Source organism: Narcine bancroftii, chromosome 4, assembly GCF_036971445.1.
Source record: "Narcine bancroftii isolate sNarBan1 chromosome 4, sNarBan1.hap1, whole genome shotgun sequence".
NCBI lineage: Eukaryota > Metazoa > Chordata > Chondrichthyes > Torpediniformes > Narcinidae > Narcine > Narcine bancroftii.
In genome coordinates, this window is record NC_091472.1 from 2584236 (window position 1) to 2603276 (window position 19041).

The 19041-nt window shown below is 42.2% G+C and overlaps 1 protein-coding gene across 2 annotated transcripts in view; it reads right to left on the reverse strand.

Moving 5' to 3' along the window:
- The window catches only part of LOC138760281 (zygotic DNA replication licensing factor mcm3-like), a 95091-nt gene that overhangs the window by 28753 nt on the left and 47297 nt on the right, over window positions 1-19041 (reverse strand). For both annotated transcript variants that reach the window (XM_069930645.1, XM_069930644.1), the window contains 4 exons: window positions 15469-15600; window positions 11359-11567; window positions 9802-9976; window positions 8335-8461 (listed from right to left, as the gene is read on the reverse strand). In XM_069930645.1, coding sequence (XP_069786746.1) covers window positions 8335-8461; window positions 9802-9976; window positions 11359-11567; window positions 15469-15600 — 643 coding nt within the window. The remainder of the gene's footprint in view (window positions 1-8334; window positions 8462-9801; window positions 9977-11358; window positions 11568-15468; window positions 15601-19041) is intronic.

The following is a 19041-nucleotide window of genomic DNA, read 5'->3' on the forward strand; positions in this document are numbered from 1 at the left end:
ACAATAGATAACCTTTCCTTTAGAAAATGGGAGAAAAAAGGGATCAAAAGAATAGAAAATTGTTTTTCGGGAAATAAATTATTATCCTTTGAACAAATGAAGGATAAATATAATATAACTCACGATACAGTGTTGGCATACTACCAACTGAAATCCTACTTGAAGGACAAATTGGGAAACAGTCTGAGGTTACCAGAGGGGAGTAATTTTGAATATGTGATTACAGACACAATGATAATTAAAAAATTTGTAACAAACATGTATATTAAACTACAAGAAAAGGAGAACGAGGAAACAAATGGTAAAACTAAACAAAAATGGGAACAAGATTTAAATATAAAGATAAAAAAGGAAACATGGGAGAAGTTATGCTCAGGAACGATGAGAAATACAATAAATACGAGGTTACGTATGATACAATATAACTGGATACACAGGCTATATATTACACCTCAAAAGTTAAATAAATGGGACCCAACAGTATCTGACAGATGTTTTCGATGTAAAAAAGAAATGGGAACAACAATTCATGCAATCTGGACAGGTGAGAAAGTAAAAAAATTTTGGGAAGATCTAAACCAGATATTAAATAAAATCACAAAAAGTAATATTCCAAAAAAACCCAGAGATTTCCCTTCTAAGTAACATAAAAAACAAAGAATTTGGACTTGATTTGGATGGTGCACAAAAAAGATTTGTTAGGATAGCCCTAGCTGTAGCAAAAAAAATGTATTATGTCAGCCTAGAAATTAGAAGATATAACAACAATGGTATATAGAAATGAATAAATGTATTCCATTAGAAAAAATAACCTATAATTTAAGAAATAACATTACAATATTTGAACAAATATGGGAGCCATACATGAAACATAATAGAGAAAACCTACCGTGGACATCTACCACCTAAAATGACAGAAGAAGAGAATGAAAAGAACTGACTCAGTGGAATTTCTTGTTTATTTTTATTGAGTGACAACATTGTTTAACGGGTTTAATGTATCTTATTTTCTGAACTTTAAATAAATGGGAGGGGAGGGAGGGAGGGAGGGAGGGGAGGTAGGGAGGGGAGGAGGGAAGGGGGGGAGAAAACGACACTGTATATATTTAAGAAGGAAAATGTATGTATTTTGATCTATATGGTTTATAGTGTGAAAAATAAAAAATTTAAAAAAAACTTACCCACCACAGACGCCAGACTCACGGGCCTATAATTCCCAGGTTTATATTTGGATGTTTTTTTAAACAGCGGAACCACATGCGTCACCCTCCAATCCTTTGGCACTACCCCTGTGGCCAGTGACATCCTAAATATCTCTGTTAATGGCCCCACTATCTGTCCACAAGCCTCCCTGAGTGTCCTTGGGAATATTTTGTCCGGTCCCGGAGATTTATCCACCTTCATCTTTTTCAACACATCTCTGAAGATTTGTCCTGGGTTCTCCAGGTCGATGCAATCACAAAAAGGCTTGCCAACACCTATACTTCCTGAGGATTTTTAAGAGATTTGGCAAGTCACTAAAGTCAAGCAAATGTCCACTGTAGACAACATTCTGACTGATTGCATCACTGACTGGTATGGAGATGCCAATGCACAGGACAAAAAAAAGCTAAGAGTTGTGAACTCGGCCAGCACCTTCACGGATACAAGACTTCACTCTATCGAGGATCTCTATAAGAGGCAGTGTCGTATGAAAGCATCCTCTACCCTCATGGATCCTCACCAGCCAGGCCATGCCCTCTTCACACGGCTACCATCGTGCAGGTGGTATGGGGGGGGGGGGGGCCCCAGAGACTAACATAAAATTGTACAAGAACAGCTTCCTCCCCCACCATTCGATCTCTGAATGGACAATGAAACCACCTCTATTTCTCATAACTTGTATGAATTTTATTTTTTAAATGTAATTTATAGCAATATTAGGTACTTGTGATGCTGCCTCATGGCAATAAACCTACAAAATGCTATGAACGTGTTGATCCCAAAGCTGAATCTAAATTGCTGAATTGCTGTACGAAACCACAAAATACTAATATCCTGCAGAATTAAAAAATTCAAAAAGGAGATAGGATGACATTTGCAGAACAAGGTTGCAGAAAGAATACGACCACAACCTATGGAGAGAGTTGCATGTGAGAGCATTCTTGGAACCAAAGATGGGTTAAGAATCACAGGGAGACGGGAAGACGCACAATGCTTTGGAATTGGAAATGCGACCAACAGAGCAGAGCACAGGGCTGACAGTTAATAAACAAATTGTATCTGCACTGATGACTTTAGTTGGGAAAAAAATAAAATTGGTCAACTGAAAAGTTTGAAGTGTATAAAATTGAAGTGGAAATACATGGTTAAAGGCAGGATTCTTTACAGTGTGGAAGAGCAGAGGGACCTTGGGGTCCAAATCCAGAGCTCTCTCAAGGATGCACAGGTTGAAAGGCCTATAAGGGTAGTTAAGAAGGCCTACAGGATGCTGGCCTTCATTAGTCAGTGGATTGAGTTCAAGTCCTGAGATCATGCTGCAATTCTACAAATCACTGGTGAGACCAAATTTGGACTATTGTGTTCAGTTCTAGTCACCTCATTACAGGAAGGATGTGGAAGCTTTGGAGAGGGGGCCAGAGATTTACCAGGATGTTGCCTGGATTGGAGAATATGACATATTGAAGGCAAGGTTAACAGAGATGGGGCTTTCTATTTGCAGCAAAGGATGAAAGGTGACTTTATGGAAGTCTACAAGATTACGAGAGGCTTAGATAGGGTGGACAGCCAGCACCTGTTTCTCTACGTGGGAGGAAACAACACCAGAGGATATATGTACAAAGTGAAGGGAGGGAAGTTTAGGGGAGACATCAGGGTTTTGTTTTTAAAAAGTTGTGGGTGTCTGGAAAGCCTTGTCCGGGGTCGTGGTGGAGACTGGTACAATAGGGACATTTCAAAGACTCTTGACAGGCACACGGATGCATGAAAAATAGAAGGTGATGGGTGTGAAGACACAGAAGGTTTAGATTCTTGAATAGGTTTATATAAGGGTCAATGCAACATTATGGGTTGAAGTACCTGCTTGGTTAAATGTTCTAAATACTGGAAATGGAGATGATGTCATTAAAATGAATGAAGATTGAGGAGCTCTAACGCAGGCAGAGAAAGTTTGTGCAGCCGATGTTCTGTTTGAGCATTACCCTTGACAATCACTGCTTTATACATGAACAGTTAACTGCAATGTTACAAGGTCCCATCAATCAGAAAGATGAACAAGCATTGAAAATAGGAGTTGGAGGTCACCATTCAGGGTTTCAAGCTCACAATGTTCAATACAAAAAGATAGACCCTTCAGCCCATCAAGTCCACACTGACTGACCATGAGCCTATGGATTCTGGAGTTTAGATCGATGAGATGACTTCAATGCACTGTACAAAACCCCTGTGGGGCCCAATAAGGTAAATGGCATGCAGCTGTAGCTCCTGGCTGAGCTGTCTAGAACCAGGCTAAGGCACAGAAAACAGGCCATTCAACCCTTCTTGTCTGTGCTGACCATCATTCCGCTCATCCCATTGACTTGGTCCCAGTCCAAAACCCTCCAGACCTTTGCCATCCATGTATCCAATTTAAGATCGAGTTGGCATTAACCACTTCAGATGGCAGCTTATTTCACACTCCCATCACTCTCTGAATGAAGAACTTGGCCCTATCATTCCCCCTAAACTTTTCCCCTTTCGGCTTAAAAATTACCTCTCATATTTATCTCCCCAAACTGTGGAAAATGCCAACTTACATCCACTTGGACGTGAAAGAAGAGCATGATAACCTTGGCCTCCATGAGCAAGACTCCTTTGGGTTTCTCCAGTTATCTTCAAACACTTCCTTTTCCAGTTCTGAATGATCATCGACCCAATAGATGAGCCTCCCCCCACATACACTCAATCTGATCTGGCTCATCCCACCTCTCATTTTTGGGACACCTAATCCTTCCATCTCCTGATCCTTGCACTCCAACTCCAGCCCATTTGTACAATACCCCTGTCAAGGTTGCGTACATACCTTCGTTGGGAGGGGAGTGAAAGTGTCAGGATCATCCATATGGCAGAGCTAATGAGGTCAGAGGAGTTTAGCTGGGCAATGTTAGGTCTAGTGAATAATCATGTCTTGCTGGAAAAAAAAGTGTATTCTTTATTTGCTTGTCAGCTGTGGTAAATCAGTGTCATTACAAGTGGTGACCCGACGAGTTCTCAATTCCTTCTAATTTAAAATGGATGAGGACGATAAATCCTTTACAGGAATTGTTGGGAAGGTCAAACTAAAGATTCCCCCCCTTTTCATTAATAATGCCCTGCATGGTTCACGATCCTTGAAGTGCATTTCTCTGCCCTCCGTATGACGAGTCAGAAGATGTGGAGTATGTGTGGAGTTTACATGTGGAGAGTCTTCCAGAGCAGATGGCCTGTGGAGAATGTCTTAGTGGATCTGGGTAGTAATCTCCCATACAACATGTTTAAAGTGGCTATTCTGCCGTGTACTCAGCCTTCTAGAAAGACTTGTATTGCCCAAGAACTAGCTGATGACAGCCTAGGCAATAGGCAACCGTCACAGATGTTGAGTAAGTGGTGCAGGCCAACTGGAACAACCCCTGTCAAAGCCAATTTTTGGGAACAGGTTCCTTCGATGTTTACTTCATCACGTTTAAGTGCATTTGGTGAGTGTCTTTCATCGATCAGTTGGCAGATTATGCCAACCTGATTATGTCCACAACCTCTGTATTGAAATGGAAGGATTGGGTTCTTCCCCTAGTCAACAGGAAGAAATGAAACTGGAACAACTGCTTCCTGCACCTTGTGAAGCTCAAGTAACTAATCGATTGAAGATAAATGGCAGCAAATGGCAGCATTGACTACACAGGTTGAGCCTTTGGGCTTGCAGTGGAAATCTTTCCGTCGACCTGGTTGGAATTGCGGTGGTCGAGGACGTAGTAGAGGCGATGGACGATATATTTGTTGGAAGCATTGGAGATCTGGTGCCTTGCCTGGTCCTGTCAGTTACCTTGCGACTTCTACAATTGGTAGTCGGGAAATGACCAGGCTCAGCAGCAGAGTCGATTGCTACCCACGATGGCGTCAGCAGCCATCTTGTCCTCAAAGGCTGGCTTTCAGCTGTTCTATTTCTTGTTGATTCCGATGCAGAGATTTCAGTGGTCCCTCCAACCACAGAGGAACGCAGAGAACCCAATATGTCATGTGTTCTTTCAGCTGTGAATGAATCTCATATTCAAGTATAGGTCACTCATGTTGGGATTTCAGTCTCAAGAAACCTTTGATGGGTTTTCAAGATTGCAAACTTGGCAAATTCCATTTTGGGAGCAGATTTCTTGTCACAAATTTCTTTGTTGGTTGATTTGAAAAAAATCACTGCGTCGTGAACTGCAGCTCTTGTATGCAAGTGAGCTGCATTTGTCGTTCCTCCAATGTTGTCAGCCGCCTGATGAGCCTTCAGCCTGGCTCCTGCCCTTTCTGAGCCTTGCTCAGGAGTTTCCCCCGCCTAGCGACCCCATCATATCGTCGTACAGTAACCCACCATGTACTCAGGATCCTCTGGTGGAAGCGCAGGCTCATAGATTACCTCCGGACCGTTACTTAACAGGACAGTTCCAATCAATCGCCTCCTTGCATGGTTCGGAGGTTGGGGGTGGGGGCGGCTGCCATGGTTGCGTACTTACCTTCGTCAGGTGGAGGGGAGTGAGAGTGTCAAGATCACCTATGGGGCAGTGAGCCAATGAGAAGGTCAAAGGTTAGCTGGGTGGTGTTTGGGGAGTCCAATGAATAATAAAAGAAAGTCAACTTTTTGGAGTGTTGAAAGAAACAAGTGAGTGTATTCTTTACTTATTTGTGAGCTGTGGTCGATCAGTATTGTTACACCCTCTCTTCACACCAATACTAACAACCCATCTTCAGCCACTTTGCTACAATCATTGAATTGGTGCCACCAAGCTGCATTTGGACCAGGACATCTGGCTAACAAGCCTCCCTCCAAAGTGCCCAATCCCTTTACCTATCCCCCCAGCATCTTCAGCAAAAGGACTGCAGCGATCCAAGGTGGCAGTTCACCATCCCAAGGGCAGTGAGGAATAGGCAATAACTGCTCCCCAACCTCTCTGTCCTCAGCCCAGTGAATCAGTACTGTGTGTTATTGGTTAAGCAGTGAACTTTGCAAATGGGCAAATCGTTTTGGTTTTTAGAAAGAGCCTGGAGTTGTGGTACATCAGTGTAACAAAGCCCTTTTTTGTGGTTTCTTCATTAGAAAGTATCATTTTATTAGAAACACAACAGGACAGTCACACAACTCCCGGAAGTTCAGGCAACAGTATGCCCTTTGGACTTCCACAACAAACTGAAGCAATATTACACAATCTTCTCTTGTTAAACAGTGGTTTAATTCTACAGTTGCTTCTCACATCAGCAGAAAGTACACATCCTCAATTAATTCAGTGAAAATTCCTAAAATCAAATATTCAATCCATTTTGATACAATGTTAATAGATTTCAAGAGGTTTCACATAAAACATGTAATAGGGAGGTCACAACCAACCAATTTAAATCCCGAGTGGGGGGGGGGGGGGGGTGGGGGGTTCTGACCTGAAACGTCAACCTTCTTTCCCCCCCCACCCCTCACAGATGCTGCTTGACCCATTGAGTTCCTCCAGCAACAGGATGTTATTCCGTCCCTTTCTTGTGTGTTTCACACCAACAAAACTGTTTCCTCATTCAGTTCACTCGCACCTCTGTCCTAACAGCACTAAATCCTGTAACCTCCACCCCTCAACATCACTCCCAACATCATCCAAGGTAAGACTTGACAAAGGGCTTAAGCCCATAACATCGGTTATGGATTTTTTTTAACCTTTGCTATATGAGGGACACTGTTTGACCTGCTGAGTTTCTCCAGCGCTGTATTTTTTACTTCAACCACGGCGTCTGCAGATTTTCAACTTTTAGTTTTTAAATACAGTCAAGTTCATATGGGTCGGCACAACATCATGGGCCAAAGGGCTTGTACTATAATGCAATGATCTATGGTCTTTACCTCAGAGGTTTGTGGCTGCTCAGTTCCTTGTGAGATTGAGAGGGTGTGATTACAGAACATGAAGAAAGACCAAGAGAATGGAGATAGTAAAGTTGCAGTGAAAGACTATTCGCAACCTTTTTCTGAATGCTCCATGGATGCTTTTAGGTTCTGTAAACCTAGGCCCAAAGGCAAGAGATCTAGTGCTGAACGCAGTGAGGTGACCATCCCCATTTATAACGTTGCACATACATCTTCAAGCTGACATTGAAAGACCTAACCCCTTTGTAGTCATTTAGTAAAGTGGATCAGCAGGTTTGCAGGTGACACTAAGATTGGAGGCGTTGTGGACAGCAAAGAATGTTTTCAAAGCTTGCAGAGGGATCTGGACCAGTTGGAAAAATGGCAGATGAAATTTAATGCAGGCAAATGTGAGGTGTTGCATTTTGGAAGGACAACCCAAGAAGGGACATATACAGTGCATGGTCGGGAACTGAGGAGTGCAGTAGAACAGAGGGATCTGGGAATTCAGATACATAATTCCCTGAAAGTGGCGTCACAGGTGGACAGGGTTGTAAAGAGAGCTTTTGGCATATTGGCCTTCATAAATCAGAGTACTGAGTACAGGAGTTGGGATGTTATGGTGAGAATTGTGAGCAGTTTTGGTCACCAAACTACAGGAAAGTTATCAGTAAGATAGAAAGAGGGCAAAGAAGATTGACTAGGATGTTGCCCAGACTTCAGGAACTGAGTTACAGGGAAAGGTTAGGACCTTATTCCCTGGATTGTAGAAGAATGAGGGGAGATGGGAGAGGTGTTTAAAATGAAAGGGATAAACAGAGTGAATGTAGGTTGGCTTTTTCCACAGAGGGTAGGGGAGAGACAAACATGGGTTAAGAGTGAAAGGGGAAAAGTTTAGGGAGGAACATGAGGGGAAACATCTCCACATGTAGTGTGGTGGGAATGTGCAACGAACTGCTAGTTGAAATGGTGAACGTGGGCTCAATTTTAACCCGTAACAATTTGGACAGGTACATGGAAGGGAGAGGAGGGCTATGGACTGGGTGCAGGTCATGGTTCAGCATGGACTAGAAGCGCCGCAGGGGCCTTTATCTGTGCTGCAGGGCTCTATATTAGTGCTTCAATTGTAACAGCAGGTATATTGAACATTAATGCTCTGGTACAGGCACTCCCTGAACTAGAGCTTCTAGGGGAAAGTTCAACAGAGAGAAGACGAAGGGGAAGGGGACACAACCCCAAACTCATACAACTGGCAGACTTACTTTCTCTTCCTGGCTCCATGAAGAAGGTTATCGTGTTTTTCATAAATCTGGAGCTCCTGTTCCTCATCTGGCAAGGCATCAGGATCCTCTGTCGCCAGGACATCCACAGCACTGCCCAGGGGCAAGGCTAAAATAAGGCATCAGTGGTGTCAAGATCAGAGTTTTAGCTCCTGAAACTCCCAGCACCCATCAAGTCCACACCACCCGTGAAAGATTTCGCCCACATCCCCATCACTGCAAGGTCACTGGCAGGTAGAACAAACATTGCACACATTGAACATCTGAAAAGGTCAGGTAGAATCTGTGGAGAAAGAGCTAGATTGATGATTTTTTCATCAGGACCAGCCAATTTTAGTTCTATATTAAGAATAAATTAGATAGATACCTGGATGGGAGAGGCCTAGAGGATTATGGAATGGGTACAGGTCAGTGGGATGAGTGGAATGATGTTTTAGCACAGACTAGAAGGGCCAAATGGCCTGTGCTGTAGTGTTCTATGGTTCTCAAGGCTAAGGTCAAGTTCAGATCACCACTGTAGAGTCCTGACAGCTGCAATGTGCTTAGATGGAAGTCAAGATGCTTCTTGGAGTTCTGGTCACCTGATTACAGGAAGGATGTGGAAGCTGTGGAGATGTGGCAGAGGAGATTTACCAGGATGTTGCCTAAATTGGGAAACAAGTCTTATGAGGCAAGGTTAGGAGAGCTGGGACTTTTCTCTCTGGAGTGTAGAAGGATGTGAGGAGACTTGATAGAGGTCTACAAGATTATGAGAGGTATAGATAGGGTGGGCAGTCAGCCCCTGTTTATCAGGGCAGGATCGTGTACAAAGTGAAGGGAGGGAAGTTTAGGGGAGACATTAGGAGTACATTTATTTTTTGCTTTTTCAAGAGTTGTGGGTGTCTGCAATGCCTTGCCAGGGATGGTGGTGGAAGAGGGTTACAGAGTAGGGAGGGTTTAGTTCTTTTTAAATATATGAGTCGACTCAACAACAAGAGCAGAAGGGCGTGTACTGTGCTGCTCATATATCTTCAAGGTTACATTGACAGAGCAATGTCGGGCACCACATGGAAGTGGGGATCATAGATACAGGTAACTTGACCTCACCCGTGAGGTCTTCTGGAAAGTGGAAATCCAATCTGCCTTGAAGAGGTCACATCGTGAGCACCAAGTGCATGCACTAAATTGAAGGAGGTGCTAATAAAATTGAAGTGCCAGTTAATGAAGTAGATGAAGGTAGCATAGTCAAGCAACAATCATGGCTTTTATTAGCAGAAACTAATGGTACAATAATGAAAGACAATAGGTGCAGACGCAGTTATACCCACGGGGAGTGTCTTAAGTGGTAGACAATACATGTCCAATGTCAGTAAAGCAGGGCTAGGCACAGTGGGAGATTGACAGCTCAACATAGATACACCACACCTTCATCCCTAAATACAGCTCAATCCTTTAGTTCTGGGGACTGACCATCACCATCCTGCTCGTTGGCAGCTCTATATCGGTGCATTCGCAGCACATGTTCAGAAACTGCTCGGTCTTGCTCTGGGTCCATCTGATCCAACATGATAAAAAGCAGATCAAACCGGGACAGCAGGGAATCTTGCAGTCCAATATTCTCCATTGGAGTCTTGTACTGGTTGTACTGGGAGAAAACAGAAAAAACAAGTCTGCCACTGGGAGAAGTAAAGACGAGGGAAGAGATAAACTTATCCATCACATGCAGTAGCAGGATCACTACTTTGCGGAGTCCCCAAATGAGCAACTCCTCCCTTCTGTGCTTTCCAGTGGAACCCAGATTGACAGCAGACTCTTTCAGTCAGCTTCCTACCCACAACCACCACAATAAGTCAGTCTGGATCTCCAGTATTTGTACCTTGGAAATACAGGCATTGACAACCAACTTAAAGATGTGAAGAACTGCCCCATAATAGTAGTGAGGAGAGGAGGAAACGGAGAAGTTGCAGAGGGACATGGATGAGGAGAATGGGCAGAGTAGTGGCAAGTGTACAGTCATGCACTTTGGAAGGAAGAATAAAAGGGCAGACTATCATGTGGACAGGGAGAAAATTCAAAATTTGGTAAAGGGACTTGGAAGTCCTCATTTAGGACACCCTGCGTGGGGTCCGCAGTGAAGGCAAATGCAATCCAGAGGAATAGGATACAAGAGCACGGAGGTGATGTTGTGGCTTTCTAAGGCACTGGTGAGGCCTCACTTGAAGTATGGAGTAACGTTTTGAGCTCCTTATTTAAGAAAAGATGTGCTGGCATTGGAGAGGATTCAGAGAAGATTTCTGGAATGAAGGGATTAACACATGAGGAACATTTGACAGCTCTTGGACTGCACTCCTTGGAGTTCAGAAGAATGAGGGGGCACCTCATAGAAGCATTTTAAATGCTGAAAAACCTGAACAGTGTAAGATGTGGCCAATTTTTTTTCCCCCATGGGAGGGGAGTCCAGGACAAGAGGGTACAACTTCAGGATTGAAGGGTATGCATTTAAAACACAGATGTGGATTAAAAATTTCTTTAGCCAGAATGGGAAACCTCTGGAATTTGCTGTGGAGGTGAGGCCATTGGGTGTATTTAAGGCAGAGATTGACAGATGTATGAATGGTCACAGTGTCAAAGATTATGGGGAGAAGGCTGGGGATGGGGATGAGTGGGAGAATGGATCAGCTCGCGATGGAAAGGTGGAGCAGACTCAACAGGTCAATCGACCTTCTTCTGCCCCTATATCTTATCCAAAGCTTGTAGTTATCCAAAGCTAGATACAATTTTAGTCTGTTCATTATTTTTTCTTTCCACGTGCCTCAGATCCCAATACAAGATGCACTCAAACCATAACCACAATATCCTCTTCAACACCCATCCAGTGGCGTGGCAGGTATCTAACATATTGCTGAAACACGGCACACCTGCACTGTGGATAAAAGTGAATGCCAAGATATCCCAACTGCTGGACAAATTAGTCAGAAGAGGTACAGAACTGTGAGTGATCTTCTGCACCCCCTTCGTCACCCTTACCTTTCCGTAGACAGGATTAGCAGCGGCCAGCACACTGCACCTAGCGTTGAGTCTGGCATGAATGCCAGCTTTAGCGATGGTCACACGGCCCTGTTCCATCACTTCGTGAATAGCAGTGCGGTCCATGTCGGACATCTTGTCAAACTCGTCAATGCAGACGACACCTCGGTCCGCTAAAACCATCGCACCAGCCTCAAGACGTCGCTCTCCTGGGAGATGGACAGAGGTCATCAGAACGCCATACCCAGACAACCGGGACAGGACGGCTCTGCGATAGCTCAAACCAATGGTGAACAAGTCACTGAACAAGAACGAGCAGAAGTGAATCAGTCACGGGACGAGTGATAAATCACAGTAATTCACTCCAACACTTTGTCATCAGTGCAGTCAATGCCAGACTTGCTACATCAACGAACGGATACAACAGAATCAGCTTCACTTTCCTGCAACGTCTGCATTGGCAGAAAGTCCAATCTCACCTCCACAAGGTCCACAACACAAACAACAAACCTACCACTAAACAGATGAGTTTTCCTCACTGCAAAGAGCATGGAAGGGCAACACTCGTCCCTTTCATCCCTCCTTTCTAAAAAAAAGGGGCAATTATTGAACCATGGCAGAACCTGAAACAGGTACGTGGATAAAAGAGGTTTAGAGAGATACAGGCATATGGGACTAGCTTAGTCAGCATGAACAGGGTGGAGTCAAAGGGTCTGTTTCTGTGCAGTAAAACCCTGCGACTGGAGACTCATGAGCTATTTTTAAACAAGAAGCATTGTTAGCACTTCTGATGCGCTAAGGAGAGAAGCAGGTTTGCTCCAAATACCATGTTTGGGTCAGCTGGGACTGTGGCTGCTCTGGCCCTATCCCTCCACCACAAGGCAAGGCTCCAAAAAGATGGGAACCTCACCAAGTCTGGCAACTTCCTTTATTATTCTTCAAAGGACGTGGGCTTCACAGGCTGAACCAGCATTTAATGGTCTGCCCCTAACTGTCCTTGGAAAGGGTGGTGGGAGCTGCTTCAGTTCTTGAGAGGTGGGTGTACACCAACACTGATTGGGAGTTCACAGCTTATGTCAAAAAAAAACAGACTCAGTTTTAATTTTCCTCACTGAAAAGTGCGGCTACTCTTTAAGACCCTGCCACACAAGTTTCACAGCTACCACAACAGAGGATCAGTGCAGTCAGAGATAGAATCTGAATTTGTTGTTTTGTGGCAGCGTCCCCGTGCAAACACTCATAAACCACCTTACAAAAAGTTAATGGCAGTCTCTTTGGTTCATTGATCATGCAGGAATCTGATGATCGTGGGGACGCTGATCAACATGCAGCATGACAGAACAATCGTGAGAGTGCAACTAAATAACTGGGCAGAGTGCACCCTTGTGTGGCTGAAGTCAGCACTGCAAACAAGTTCATTTCTGCATTATTTCAGAGATCTTCCATCAGAAGTACATGGATTCCATCTGTAACAAACAATTACCACGTGCTTGACAAAACTACAGTGACCCTGCAGAACTTTTTGGAAGCAGAAATGAGGTCAGGCAAAGAAGTGATCATCAGAGATTTCTAGGCTTACAGTTTTTGAGAGTTCACAGACCCAAAAAATAACCTACCAAATCACAACCAAAACCTAAAATACTAACATAGAGTAAAAGCAGGAATGAGATGATAAATACACAGCCTTTTCTTTGGCTTCGCGGACGAAGATTTATGGAGGGGTAAATGTCCACGTCAGCTGCAGGCTTGTTTGTGGCTGACAAGTCTGATGCGGGACAGGCAGACACAGTTGCAGGGGAAAATTGGTGGGTTGGGGTTGGGTGTTGGGTTTTTTCCTCCTTTGTCTTTTTCACTTCCCAGAATAGGGTAGACGAGTTTTGGCCGCCCCACCAGCCATTTTTTTCATAAAAGCAAAAATTGTTCTGTAAAAGCGAACACAGGTTTCTTCGTAAAAGCATATTTGTGTAAAGCAAGTATTCGTAAAGTGGGGTATACATGCATTAACATTTTTTTTTGAATAAAACTAAACCACGATTCAGACGCACACGTGGAAGATTGAGAGCCAAATTTGAAGGCCAGGAGTTGAAGGCCTTGCTGAAATGAAGGCATCAGGTATAGAATACAGGCACCCAGGACTATGGGATAGAAAACCACACCAACTCTACTGACAATACAAAGATTATGGGTATCAACCTGAAATTACAAAGGGAATTAATTAACTGCTGAATGGATAGTCAAAACTGGCAAACTTGGGAATTCTCACATACAAATTAAAATCATGCAGTTAAGTGTAGAAAATGATCGGAGGTTTACATCTCGAGGGCCAAGTGGCAAGAAGCAATGCCGAAAGGAGTTTCTGGGCCAAGGGGCCTGAACTATGCTGCAGTGTTCTGTGTTACTACACAAAGCCTGGTTATAATTTGGACCAAACAAAAGGCAGTGAAGAAGTTGTCACACCTGCCACTTACCTACACAAACCTCTATCTTGAACATCACCAGATGAGACTGCGCAAGTAATGGTCCCAGGACTGAGCAGATCCATCAGAAGATGGAATTTGGTGAGCAAAGGGGCAAGTTGCTATGGTAAATTGGTAGATCTATGCAGCAAGCCTATTGATGACAGTTCCTGGGTGCAGTACCAAGAGCTACATGTAATAGATGCAGTTAGTGCGACACTGTTACAGAGCTATCCAATGCTATCTGTAAGGAGTTTGTACTTTTTCCCCATGGCTATGCGAGTTTCCTCCCACCCTGCAAAAACGTACAGGGTTTATAGGTAAATTGAGGTATTTGTGGGCATCACAGGCTCATAGGGCTGGAAAGATCTGTTATCATGCCAGATGTCTGTTAAAACTTAGACAGTGAAAGGCAAAGAGAGACATACTGCACTTGGCCAGCAGCTCAATGCTTCAACCTCATTCATGGTGGAGGAAGTTCAACCCTGTTCAATGTTGAATTCCAAACAGACAACTGTGTAGTAACCCAGTTCACTGGCTTTCCCACTACCTAGCACTGGAATGGGTAAATGTTCCCAGCAGTGAACTGAAAGCTAACCAGAGATGTACGTGACAATCAACAGAACAAACCTTACAAGTGAAATGTCAAATCAGATCCTTGAGACGCGAACCACAAATGGGCTAATTTTTTTTTCAAGGCGTACAGCATAGATAACAAGCCGTCCAAACACCCCAATCAACCTATAAACCCCAAACGTTCTGGAAGGTGGGAAGAAACCAGGCATGCAGACATGGGGAGAACATACAAAGCCTGTACAGACAGCACAAGTTTCAAACCCAGGTGGCTAGCGCTTTAACAGTGTTGTGCTATCCTCTACATAAACCATCTACTGCAAGTCCCAGGATTCCAGTACTCTATGGTCTTGCTGCATAGATCAACCAATGAACAAACAGCAGGAAGTAGGGGGACATCTTTTTCTAGACAGGGAAAAAGAATCTGAGGGTTGCATGTACTGACAAATCTAAAAACTGAATTCACTGTAATTTAGTGCAGGAAATCTGGCAGGGTAGAGAAAAACAATGACTTCTAAGATAATGCCTTTGAGAAAGGAATGGGGGTGGTCTCCTTGCCAGGGTCATGACTTGTATGGTCAACTGGTTACATTCAATTCTGGGTACCTACATATTCCTAAGTCTCATTTCATCCTTTTCAATTTTGCTAGTGTCTAAAAAGCAGAGCTAGGCCTTTCAGGAGGAGATTCTTGGGTTGGGGATGGGTGTGGTGTAAGCAAATAGGCAGGAAGTTAGAAATGCTGACCTAGGGAAGATGTGTCTTAGACCATCCAAGAATGGCAGAAAGCTGGTAAAAATAACATTGCCCTTATTCAGTTCTAACTGATCTCTTTCTGTCAATCTGCACAACTGTACTATGTATGGGTTGACTGGCTAGACTGCTTGAAAAGAGAATTTTCTCACTATATGTGACAATAAATGGACAGTTTACAGGGTCTCGGCAGAGTGACCCAAGTTCCCCCCTCCTCCAAGTCTTTGGGCCACCATGCAGGCCCCAGCATCGCTTCAGTCAACCATAGCCCATGAAATCACCTAACATTCCACCCTCACGAATGCCTCCAGTACACAGACAACTACCCACCTGTTTCCTGGTCAGTGGTGACAGCTGCAGTTAAGCCCACCCCAGTGGAACCTCGGCCAGTGGTTGGGATAGCACGTGGAGCACTGAACAGCACGTAACGCAGGAGTTGTGATTTAGCCACAGATGGATCACCTAACAGAAGGAACATACAGTAGTACACAATGAAAGGCACTGCACAATCTGATTGAGAAAAGAATCCAAATAGGAACAAATTTTAATGTATGTTCAAGGTAGGTGACTGTATGGCGGCGTGAATGTTATTTGTCATTATCTGCCCATGTCAAAATGTTGTCCAGGTCTTATTGCATGTAAACAAGGGCTGCTCGCTGTATTTGCTGAAGAACTGAGAATGGAATATTGTCAATCATCAGTAAACCAGGATACTCATGGATGTTAGTTAGGCCCAAGACAATGCCCCGGGTAACACCTTCAGTGATGTTAGTTAGGCCCAAGACAATGTCCCGGGTAACTCCTTCAGTGATGTTAGTTGGGCCCCAGACAATGTCCTGGGGAACTCCTTCAGTGATGTTAGTTAGGCCCAAGACAATGTCCTGGGGAACTCCTTCAGTTTTTTTTTGTTTTTTTTTTTAAATTTTTTATTTTTCACACCATAAATCACAATAGCCATGATATACACTTTTTCTTTTCCACACATTTACAGTGACTTTTTCTCCCTCCCCCCTCCCTCCTCCCAAGCCACCCCCCCATCCCCCCCCCCCTCTCATCCATTTTAGTTATACAATCTAGGTTGCATTAATTCAGTTAGACAATGTTGTCATTCAACAAAAATACACCAGAAATTCTACTGAGTCCATTCTTTTCTTCTCTTCTCCTTCCATCAACTTAGGTAATGTTTGTTCCCGGTAGGTTTTCGCTATTGTATTTAATGTAAGGCTCCCATACTTGTTCGAATATTTCAATATTATTTCTTAAACTATATGTTATTTTTTCTAATGGAATACATTTATTCATTTCTATATACCATTGTTGTATTTTCAAATTATCTTCCAATTTCCAGGTTGACATAATACATTTTTTTGCTACAGCTAGGGCTATCTTAACAAATCTTTTTTGTGCATCCTCCAAGTCAATTCCAAATTCTTTATTTTTTATGTTACTTAGGAGAAAGATCTCTGGATTCTTTGGTATATTGTTTTCTGTTATTTTATTTAATATCTGATTGAGATCATCCCAAAATTTTTCTACTCTCTCACATGTCCAGATTGCATGAATTGTTGTTCCCCTTTCTTTTTTACATCGAAAACATCTATCCGATACTGTTGGGTCCCATTTATTTAACTTTTGCGGTGTAATGTATAGTCTTTGTAACCAATTATATTGTATCATACGCAGCCTCGTATTTATTGTATTTCTCATCGTTCCAGAGCATAACTTCTCCCATGTTTCCTTTTTTATCTTTATATTTAAATCTTGTTCCCATTTTTGTTTAGTTTTACCATTTGTTTCCTCATTTTCCTTTTCTTGCAGTTTAATATACATATTTTTTATAAATCTTTTGATTAACATTGTATCTGTAATCACATATTCAAGGTTACTTCCCTCTGGTAAACTCAAGTTGCTTCCTAATTTATCTTTCAAGTAGGATCTCAGTTGGTAATATGCCAGCGCTGTATCTCCCGTTATATTGTACTTATCTCTCAGTTGTTCAAAGGATAAGAATCTACTTCCTGAAAAACAATTTTCTATTCTTTTAATCCCTTTTTTTTCCCATTTTCTAAAGGCAAGGTTGTCTATTGTAAAAGGGAGTAGCTTATTTTGCGTCAATATTAGTTTTGGTATTTGGTAATTTATTTTATTTCTTTCTACATGAATCTTCTTCCATATATTGAGGAGATGGTGTAATACTGGAGAAGTTCTATGTTGTACCAATTTTTCGTCCCATTTATATAATATGTGTTCAGGTATCTTTTCCCCTATTTTATCTAATTCTAGTCTCGTCCAGTCTGGTTTTTCCCTTGTTTGATAAAAATCTGATAGGTACCTTAATTGAGCGGCTCTATAATAATTTTTGAAGTTTGGCAATTGTAAGCCTCCTTGTTTATACCATTCTGTTAATTTGTCTAGTGCTATCCTCGGTTTCCCCCCTCTCCATAAAAATCTCCTTATTATTTTCTTTAACTCTTTGAAGAATTTTTCTGTCAGTTGTATTGGCAATGCCTGAAATAAGTATAGTATCCTTGGAAAAATGTTCATTTTAATACAGTTTATCCTTCCTATCAGTGTTAGTGGTAGCTCTTTCCAATGCTCTAAATCGTCCTGTAATTTTTTCATTAGTGGATTGTAATTGAGTTTATATAATTGGCCTAGATTTTTGTTTATTTGCACACCTAGGTATCTTATTGCCTGCGTTTGCCATCTGAATGGGGATTCCTCCTTAAATTTTGAGAAATCCGCGTTATTCATAGGCATTGCTTCACTTTTATTTACGTTTATCTTGTATCCCGACACTTCTCCATATTCCTTCAATTTCTTATATAGTTCTTTTATTGCTAGTTCTGGTTCTGTTAAGTACACTATCACATCATCCGCAAACAGACTGATTTTATATTCCCTGTCTTTTATTTTTATTCCTTTTATATTATTATCTCTTCTTATCGATTCTGCTAGTGGTTCTATAGCTAGCGCAAACAATAATGGTGATAGTGGGCATCCCTGCCGCGTTGACCTGCTTAAGTTAAATTGCTTTGATACATGTCCATTTACTGTCACTTTCGCTAACGGTCCCTTATATAATGCTTTAATCCAATTAATATACTTCTCTGGTAAACTGAATTTTTGCAATACTTTGAACAAGTAATTCCATTCTACTCTGTCGAAGGCCTTCTCTGCGTCTAAAGCAACTGCTACTGCCGGTGCTTTATTTCCTTCTACTGCATGAATTAAGTTAATAAATTTACAAATATTGTCTGTTGTGCGTCTTTTTTTGATAAATCCAGTTTGGTCTAAATTTACCATTTTCGGTACCTGTTCTGCTAATCTGTTCGCTAATAGTTTAGCTATTATCTTATAATCTGTGTTTAGCAAAGATATTGGTCTATATGACGCTGGTGAGAGTGGATCTTTCCCTTGTTTTAGTATCACTGTAATTATTGCTGTTTTACATGAATCTGGTAAGTTTTGTGTCTCATCAATCTGGTTGATTACATCCAGGAGGGGCGGTATTATTAGGTCTTTAAATGTTTTGTAGAATTCTATTGGGAGTCCATCCTCTCCTGGTGTCTTATTATTTGGTAAATTTTTTATTATCTCTTGTATTTCTACTGTTCCAAATGGTTCTGTTAATTTATTTTGTTCCTCTATTTGTAGTTTAGGTAGTTCAATTTTAGTCAAAAATTCATCTATTTTCCCTTCTTTCCCTTCGTTTTCGGTTCGGTATAATTGTTCATAGAATTCTCTAAAGTTTTCCTTAATTTCTTTTGGATTATATGTAATTTGTTTGTCTTTTTTCCTTGTTGCCAAGACCATTTTCTTAGTTTGCTCTGTCTTAAGCTGCCATGCTAGGATTTTGTGTGTTTTTTCCCCTAGTTCATAATATTTCTGTTTTGTCTTCAT